This window comes from Octopus bimaculoides, chromosome 19 (assembly GCF_001194135.2).
Source record: "Octopus bimaculoides isolate UCB-OBI-ISO-001 chromosome 19, ASM119413v2, whole genome shotgun sequence".
In the NCBI taxonomy this organism is placed as follows: Eukaryota; Metazoa; Mollusca; class Cephalopoda; order Octopoda; family Octopodidae; genus Octopus; species Octopus bimaculoides.
The window spans coordinates 22,081,874-22,092,043 of NC_068999.1; the positions used below are offsets into that span (position 1 = coordinate 22,081,874).

General features: G+C 33.7%; 1 protein-coding gene across 1 annotated transcript in view; it reads left to right on the forward strand.

Annotated features, from left to right (window-relative positions):
* Nucleotides 1-10,170, forward strand: part of LOC106872952 (protein shortage in chiasmata 1 ortholog) — a 56,593-nt gene that overhangs the window by 38,559 nt on the left and 7,864 nt on the right. The window contains exons 15-18 of the mRNA XM_014920132.2: nt 2,330-2,461; nt 5,128-5,171; nt 6,175-6,277; nt 8,240-9,656. Of these exons, the coding sequence (XP_014775618.2) occupies nt 2,330-2,461; nt 5,128-5,171; nt 6,175-6,277; nt 8,240-9,656 (1,696 nt within the window). The remainder of the gene's footprint in view (nt 1-2,329; nt 2,462-5,127; nt 5,172-6,174; nt 6,278-8,239; nt 9,657-10,170) is intronic.

Consider the following 10,170-nt stretch of genomic DNA (forward strand, 5'->3'; position numbering starts at 1 on the left):
CAGGGGCACTGGCAACAATCTCGCTCGAAAGTCCTTACACATGCTGCGGGCACAAGTACCAGAAAGGCGACGCTGGGCACAGGTGCCATCCCGATTTCGCTTTCCTCAATAAGTCTTCGCAAGCTGAGTTTCGTGTCCAATGAAGGAGATGACGTTGGCATGGGTGCCACATTTCTTATTCCCAGTAAAACCTTAGCACATGATATGATATTTTAGTTGATATGTGAGCTATCATTTGCATTTTACTTGTCAACAACTAACAAAGAAATGCTTAAGTTATACTTCCAAGTCAATGAAGATAAAATGCCTGCTCTTGGGTGCAAAATCAAACAGAAAAAAACTTTCAGTTCTTTCTTGCCATCTGCACCATCCAAAATGCCTGGAACATGTTCTTTGTTTAGGACCTACTAAAAATGATAATCATAATTTCTTACATAGGTGAAAGATTACAAATTTGAAAGAGAGGTGTTAGTTGATTAAATCAACCCCCAGAAATTGACAGGTATATTTTACATTGATTCTAGTTAGATGAAAGACTAAATTGACATTAGTTGTATTTGGAAACAGAATGTAAAGAGTTAGAACAAAAACCACAACACATTTTGTTCAATACTTTAATGGTTTGCCAATCTATTCATTAACAATAACAATGATAATCATAATAATAATAAAATAATAACAATAGAAATAATAATAATAATAATAATTATTATTATAGTAGTAATAATATATGGAGTAAGCAAGAACAACATAATACTACAGCTGAATGGCCCTGCAGCCTGAAGCAAACAGCTTCTTATCCCCAGCAAGAGGTGATCCACTTCAAAGAAGGCAGTATCAGAAATATGAGTAAAAAGATAAGCTATTGGAAAGCAGCAGGACCTGATATTGTACAGGGGATTTGGATAAAAATGTTCAGTAGTTGCCATAAATTGATCACAGAGCAATTTAATGCATTGATCAATGGAGAAGAAAAAATCCCGGGCTGGTTGACGAAAAGTTGTGTCTGAAGGATGCATCAAAAGGAATGCTTCTGACAATTACAGACCAATTTCTTGCTTTCCATTAATGTGGAAGGTACTGTCAGGATGAACTACAAAAGAACTATAAAGTTCTTGATGAGAATGACATATTACCAACAGAACAAAAAGACTGTAGAAGGAGATGCAGAGGTACCAAAGATCAATTATTCATAGACAAAATGGTACTGCAAGATTGTAAACGAAGGAGAACAAATCTAGGAATGGCCTGGATTTGTGGTGTATGCGTGAGAGTAGAAGTAATCGGCTTCCCTCGCACGAGTCTGTCCTGCGGTATCCGATCCTTGCGGTTGGCCCGACCTGAAGAACACTAGAAAGAGCAGCTGCTTTTCCCAACACCTAGACGATCGCTTGGCACGTCCTCTCCTCACAACAACCCCGTTTGAAAAGGATATGAAATCCCGATCGAAGCTCCCTCTGCCCTTCTTCCTCTTCCAGTCAGCTCACCGTTCCGGTCAGTTCACGGTTCCGGTCAGCTCCCTAATTGCTGACGTCATACCACAGGATTGACTATTGCAAAGCCTATGTTATGATTCCTCATTCATGGATCATTGAGTGCTTAGATCTGTCTAGAATTGTGAAGAATATAATGCGTTTCCTGAAGAGAAATACTGTGGGGTGGAAAACTGGAATGACATTTTATGGAAAAAGCTTGGGCACCCTGGGTATCGGAAGAGGATTTTCCAGGGTGATCGCTTATCTCTGTTGCTTTTTGTTTTCTGCATGTTACCCCTGACCTTGGTACTTAGGAAAATAAACCTGGAGTATCAACTAAAAGAAAAATCCCAAACAATCAACCACCTCCTCTTCATGGATGATTTGAAACTGTGTGGCAAGGATGAGACACAAGTGAGTTCCTTGGTGAACACAGTCCACTGTTTTAGTACTGCTATTAGAATGGAATTTGGACTTAAGAAGGGCAGAATAATCTGCCTAAAAAGAGGCAATAATCTTAATTGCCATCATATCACAACTCACCAACATATTCAAAACACAGTCACTATCCAACAAAATAACACAACTTACATAGTATATATTCTGACTTGAACAGACAATAACATTAAACACTAAATCAAAACCTCAAAACAAAGCTAATCAGATATAACATGCAAACACTATGTTACTCTCTCAAGAGACAATGTGCTGCACACATCTCAGGAATATGGAGGTGTACCTGATGTAGCAATAGATGCTTGAATGAAACTTTCTAAAAACGTAATACTAATGTTTACAATAATGTGATAATATTAATTATGATTATAACCATCTTCATATTTTAATACTTGTAGGTCTTAATTGCAAGCAGTATTGAACACACGGCAGTACTTATTCGAAAAATTTGTGAACTTTGTCTAATGAGATCAACAAAATCTCAGAAAGAATGGCTTAATCGTGATTGGCTGAAGGAGGATATTTCAGAGGTATATATAACAATGATTGTTTAGAAATAAACACATGCATGCACATATCAGAATGCACACATGCAAGAAAGCACACTTATATACATGTGCATGCACACACTCATACATCATTTGCTTCTTACTGAAAGTATCTGATCAGATTGGAATACATGCTCTTTTACTAGATGGACCACTAGTCAGGAGGTCCATCTACTTCTAATATCCATTCCATTAGGGAGGTGGGAGTCTTTAGGATGGCATGATTGATGATACATACACTAACTCTATGACATTTTCAGAAATTTCTGAATAGCAATGGCAGTAAACAAGTGTGGTTGTCATTTGTGAGATATCTTCCTGCAAATTGTTTCTTTGACTGCACTGCAGTCTTGGTTAAGTGCAGAATGAGGTTTGGTACCTGGTATTTGGAATATTGTCAAGTACTTAGTGCATACTGCCAAAAAGGGAAATGCGCTTGGTGGAATGTTCACATTTGCCTTCTATAGAAGCTTCATTATCAGTATGAATGATGATGACTTGGAAACGATTCTGGGTATCAACAGGAACAATCTAAATAATCTCTTCTGGAGAACTTTCAGATAAATCTCATGGACAATTTCTAAAGGTCCTTTATCTGGTGGTGTTAAAGTGGTGTATTTTATCCATTGCTTTACTGAGAGTGTTTCCAGTTCAAGATAAACTTTGCAGGTATGACAATGCCATCATATGGACCTGTCCAAGATGAGTTCAGAATAATGAAAATTGTTTTGTATGCATTTACTCAATATCAAAATATTATTGATTTGTTACATTATTTGTTATCACACTACCAAGCACAGCTCTGCGTGCCTTGGGTATGTACTGTGGTTTGCTGTGATGCTCTCATTGTTACTGTATCGAAAGTGTTTTATGTAGGATATATTCATTGCCTAGTAGTGCTATTTTTTTCTATGTTATATATACTTGTTAGTCCTGGTGTTTTTGTTACGTATAAGTCTGAATATTTTTTTATCATACCTAATGCACCTACTACGATAGGAATTGTTTGTCTTTAGACTCCTCATTCGAGTTACCTCTATTTCCAGGTCTTTGTATTTTGAAAGTTTCTCCATTTCTTTTAGAGAAACATTGTTATCTGTAGGTATTGATACATCAATTAGAAACCATTTTTTTCTTGATGATCTCTGACAACTATAGCCGGCCTATTGGTTTTAATTCCTCTTTCTATATCATAGAGTATGGTTGCTTTCTCATTTTCTGGCATGTGCCTATACCATCGTTTTTCTGTTGTTATTTCAGAGTGTTGGCACAGCTTCCAGTGTATATTGATCTCAACTCTGTCATGTCTGTGAATATATTCCTTCTTAGCCAGAACTGGGCAGCCAGAGACAATATGATTTATTGTTTCTTGTCCATTTCCACATATTCTGCAGTTACTTGTATTTCTTTTCATTACATGTTTTTGGTAATTTCTGGTGGGGAGGTTTTGTGCTGTAATTAAAAATCCTTCAGTCTCTGCTTTGAGTCCTGAGCTTCTCAGCCATTGTTGGGATTTTGCTTTGTCTATTTCTTTTCTGTTTAGTTTAACCCAGTATTTGCTATGAAGGGACTTTTCTTGCCATCATTTTATCATGATTCATTGCTGTTCCAGTTTTAGTTTGGATTTCAGTTGTTTTACAGCTTTTGTTGTTTCTTCTTTTTCTTCATTGTTGTTAGGTACTACGACTTCTTTTTTGTATTTGTCAGCTTCCTTAAAAACTGAAAACAGTTGTTTTGTTAAAATTTTGTGGCTATTTGTATTAGTTTTCCTTGCTTCTGAAGTAGGTATTTCTGTAGTCCTATGGTGGTTATTTTGTAATAGTTTTCTAGCTGTATAAGGCCTTTACCACCTTCCATATGTTGTCTATATAACTTTTCTGTCAGATTTTGGGTGGTGCATCCTAAATCCTGTCATTATTTTTCTTGTTTTCCTGTCTATTTTGATTAGTTCATTTTGAGTCCAGTTAAGAATATTGTAGCTGTAATTTATAACTGGTACAGCTAGAGTGTTGATACCTATTATCTTGTTTTTTACATTGAGGTCTGTTTTCAGTAGTAATCTAACTTGTCTGTAATATTCTTTTCTTATCTTCTCTTTCATTTGTGTGTGTTGTATCATATCTAGTTCATTGATTCCTAAGTGTTTGTATGTCTGGCTTTGGTCTAATTCTCTTATTTCATTTGCTTTATCTAATGTGATGTTGCTACTTTTAACTAGTTTTCCTCTTTTCAAGGTTGTAAGCCAGATTTCATGTTTATTTCTTTGGTAAATCCATGTACTGTCTGTAGTAATGTTTCCAGCTGTTTATTATTTGTAGCACACACTTTTTGATCATCCCTATATAAGAGGTGGCTAATTGTTTTGCCATAACAGTATCCACATCCAGTTCTGTTTAGCATGTCAGATAAAGGTGTCAGTGCCAAGCAGAAAAGGAGTGGAGAGAGTGTGTCTCCCTGGAATATTCATCTTTTAATGGGGATAGCTTTGGTTTTTATGAGTCCCTCTTTTATCTCGAGCTGTAGCATTGTCTGCCATTTATTCATGGAATGTTTCATCATCACCACCACCACCACCATCACCATCACCATCACCATCACCATCATCATCATCATTATTATTATTATTATTATTATTATTATTATTACAGCCAGAAAAGCATCTTCTTTGTTGGCCATGTATTAACCTCTTCAAGTAAGTTAAACCAGTTTCATTAATTTTGACTATTTAGATTTTCTTATTATTTTCTTTAATTTCAAGTTTTGAAATATAGATTAAAATATAGAGTTAAAATGTAATTAAGGGCATTCCTTTATAGATAGTACAATGATTTTGTATCGAAAAGACAAATATTAGGAGTCTTAATTTTGTTTCTAGCATTGAACTGGGATATAAAAAAACAATCTTAAAATCTTTTTGTAAGATCAGTGCTTTATACTTAATGCAGTGAATCAAGAAATACTGGTTAATTAAAATTACATCCATTGTGGGAAAAAAGAATCATTTGCTTAATTATCAATTCTGGTCAATGAAGGTAGGAGAAACAACTTTAAAGTTTTAATTGATCTACGATTTGTCATCATAACTTTTTAATGTAGTTTTTTAATGTAAAACAATAAAAAACTGACTAATAGGTGGGGCCAGTTTAAAAAGTTATTACTATCTTAAAATATGGACATGAATCAGTCAGGAAAATAAAAGCAATGTTTAATTAAACTTTTAGACTACTCTTGAAATTCAGTTCAGTTGTTGAGTTTACAGCAATAATGTTATGATATTTGGTAAATGATGAAGTTTTGTGGCAAGTTGAAACAAACACTTTCATTCAAATTAAGCCTTAGAATATTATTCTGTTAGTAAAATAGGTACTACTTTAGTGTGCAATCTGCTGCAGTATCCATAGTCTCTGCTGTGAAATTACCTAATCTGGGTTAAGGTTTTGGATTTGGTTTAGGATTAGGATCAGATTTCATGCTAAGGTGTAAATAGCCAAGTAAACTGCATGCTAAGGTGTAAATGACCAGGTAGACTGCATGCTAAAGTGGCACTGTTAAATACATGCTGATATGTTATATAATAAATAAAATCTACTTAAATAAATTCTTTCAACTAATTATTTCTTTACAACTAATTATTTGTTCAGATTTTTGTTTTTACTATTGTATTAAAATTATATTTATTACCTTTTTTTCATCAGTGCTCAGTTACTTTTTAAGTCATGTCCACTCAAAGAGCTTGTGGAAATGTCCTCTGAAGACTTTGAAGTTAAATTCCCCAACATATCTCCAAATATTTTTCATGTAAGTAGATAATGTTTATGTGTAGCACCTCATTTCTAACAATAAGATGGCTTTGTGCTTGAGAAAAAATTTTATGCATGTTGTTTCTTGCCTGTTTATGATGTGTACATTTGCTTGCAAGCCTGTGTGTGTATGTATATGTATGTTCTGTATAGATCACATTATAAATTATCTGTGGAAACAATTTTAGAAGTTTTAAGATTAGATACAAATAAAAAAATGTGACTATACTTTATTAAGCCAAACAACTTTCAATAACTTGATTTAATTATTAGGTTTTATGGCAACTCTAGCAACCTAATAGATAGTTAAATAGATTGACAGATAGGCAGACAAGGAAGCAGATTGGTAGATAGGTAGATGGATGGACGGATGGATGGGCATCAGGTGAAATGGTTCTGAGTAGTGAAAAAGTGTTATCACAGAAAATCTGGTGGAGTAAGCAGTTCTGCTCACATTTACTTACCGCAGCAGAATACTACAGTTACAAAGGTGATGGGTGGTGGGAATGTCTTGAGGAAATTGGGTAAAGGGCCCATTTGTGCAGATATTTCCCTCCTCTCTGTTGGGAGGCACAGGCACAGGCACTTGTACACACATGTACACACATGACAGGAACTTCTACCTACCAAATTCAATCACAAGGCTTTAGTCAGCCCAAGGCTATAGCAGAAGACACTTGGCCAAGGTGCCATTCAGTGGAACTGGACTTGAAACCATATATGTGTGTGTGTGTGTGTGTATCATCATCATTGTTTAATGTCCACCTTCCACACTAGCATGGGTGGGGCAGTTTCACAAGAGCCGGCCATGCAGAAGCCTGTACCAGACTTTTGTAACTGTTTTGGCAGGATTTTTACAGCTGGATGCCCTTCCTAACACCAACCACTCAGCAGAATGGACTTAGTGCTTTCTACGTGGCACAATTTGACAACCCATATTGTCTGTCTATGTCCTTGTAACTTAGTGGTTCAGCAAATAGGACTGATAGAAATATGTACCAGACTTAAAATAAATGCTGGGGCTTATTTGTTTAACTAACCTTATATGATAGTGCTCCAGCATGGTTGCACTCCAATGTCTGAAGCAAGTTATAGTATAAAAGAGTATCCATATATATTTTATACATTTTTTCCCATTAGAAGTGAGCTATTTTGCCATTTTAAACCATATTTTAATAATATTTTATGGGATAAATCTTTTTCAAATGATGAAACTTTGGCAGCTGGCAGAAAATGGTTGAAAAACTGTCAGATTACTCTCTGACAATATAATGGAAATATATAAAGTGTATGTAAATAAACTGATATTCTATTTGTATTAATAATAACTTATCTAAAAACTTTCAAATATATAATTGAATACTTTCTTATTTAGACATGAAAACTTAGAATTATGAAAAGCTGTGAAACTAGGGATTAATACTGGTTATAACTGAAACTATTCTAAATGCAGATTACTTTAAGGACAAACATGAATTAATTCAGAAATTAACTGTGACATATATAAACAATAGACATTTAAAACATTTAGTTTTAGTTATGATATGTGAAAATATCAGAGTCAATTAAGTGATCAATTTACTTGACTATTAATCAATATCCTGGTTAATTTGCTTGACTATTAATCTATATTCCTGTCTTCCAAAGGACATTGCCATTATACAAGGTATTTTACTCTATCAGCCTAAATCATCACTAGCGTTTCACAGTTGACAATACACTAGGTATTTAGTGGAAATGTATCTGCTTTGGTAATTCACGCAAATCCTAGAATTTGTTGATTGTTCAATTTATGTTAGTATATAAAAGATAAAGGCTTAAAATTGTAATAAGAGTGTTCTTAATATCTTCCTATATTTTTATAAGAATAATTACCCAGAATTTGCATTAAATAAAGTTATCTGATGAACAAAATTACCTATTTCATAAGATGAAGTATGCTTTTTTATTTTTTAAATAGATGTTTCATAATATTGCAAATGAAGACAACAGCTTACAATTATCAAATAACTATAACCAACAAACAATGCAAAAGAAGTCATTAACACCTGATTATAATGACATAAAATTAGAATATGACATCATTTCTATTGAAGATAGTCCTGAGATTCTCCAGTCTAAGCCTTTGATGCATCTTTGGTCACCAAATCAAGAACAAAAAGAAGATACTCAATATATAGACAAACCTGACTCTTTGATGACATTACCTCTAAAGGAAGAACCAGATGAAGAGCAGTATTATTTTGGAAGCTATAACAACTTTTTACAAAAACCCGATGAGGATTTAAACAGCAGTTTATTACCTGAACTGATGACAAAGGACAACAGATCTTTTGAAATAAATTGGAAGGATAATATAAAAAATATATGGATGGGATCAGTTTCTAATCCTTGTACATCTGTTGATAAAATGACAGGAAAAGATAATGATTTGACTGACAATTATTTGAATAATCAGAACAAATTGAGATATGGAAATAAAAGAGTCTTCAGATCTCCTGAACTACCTTCAAGAACTGAATATTTAACATATCATTACAACAGCCAACAAAATAATGACTCTATGCATGTGCGAAATCCAAACAGCCATTATAAAGATTTACATTTTATTGAAGAAAGTGATGACAGTAAAGAAACTAATGATGATATTTGGGAATTTTCATCAATTAAAAGGTCTCGAGATTCTGAGATTGATGAACTTTTGAGTACAGCTAAAAGACAAAAGGAAATTTCATCTGAAAAACAGAAATATGGTTGGAAATACTCAAAGCCATGGTCTTTTTCTCCTCCTCCTCTTCATTCTCAACTGAAAAGCTCTCCAACTGGTATGCTTAATATGAATACAAAAGAATTAAATCTTTTACTTGATGTTCAATCAGATTTGAAACCACCCATGATGCCAAAACAAAAGCAAATATGGTTTAAAAAAGACAGATTAGTTGATAGTGTTTTTCTCAAACCAAACAGTTTTGCTCATCAAAATACACAAGAAACTGCTCCCACTCCTTCAAATGATTCTTCAAACCAATACTATGATTTAATGATGCAAAACATGTTTCAGAAGTCTAATCCTGCTAATATAGTTCATCCTAAGCCAAAACTTACACCTATATTACACACTGAAGAGAGACATTCTTCTGAAAATCTTGACTCTTATCAAAACAGTTTTCACCAGCCATTTTATCAAGAAGTTCAGATAGATTCAGGTTTTGAAAATGTCCACTCATTGACTACAAATAATAACAGGTGTTTTGAATTCCCTAATAATGTTCCTTGTAAACCTTATCATTGTGATCAAGTCAAATCTTTAAAGCAAAGAGTGAAATATGTCACTAATGATTTTGCTCAACGTTTGAAGTATATTCCCCAAAAGAATGGTTAGTATACATAATGTTTCACTGTTTGAATTTTAAGCTTAAGTCAAAGATTTTCTCTAGAGAAATTTATTTAACCAGATAGTTTAAAAAAATACAATTTGTCAGTCTTCAAGGTCTAGATTAATATATGGTTTAGTGGTTTTGGTTTGCTATTGATATAGAGCTCATGGGAGACAATGTTTCATATAAATCAAGAAATATCATCATCAAAATAATTATAATAATAGTAGTAATAATAATAATAATAATAATAATCCTTTCTACTAAAAGTATAAGGCTTGAAATTTGTGGGGAGGAGACTGGTCAATTACATCAACCCCAGTGTTTCACTGGTATTTAATTTATCAACCCCAAAAGGACAAGTTGACCTTGGCAGAATTTGAATTCAGAATGTAGCAACAGGCAAAATACCACTAAGCATTTTGTCCAGCATGCTAATGATTCTGCCAGCTTGCCACCTTATTAATAATAATAATAATTAATAATAATAATAATAATAATTAATAATAATAAT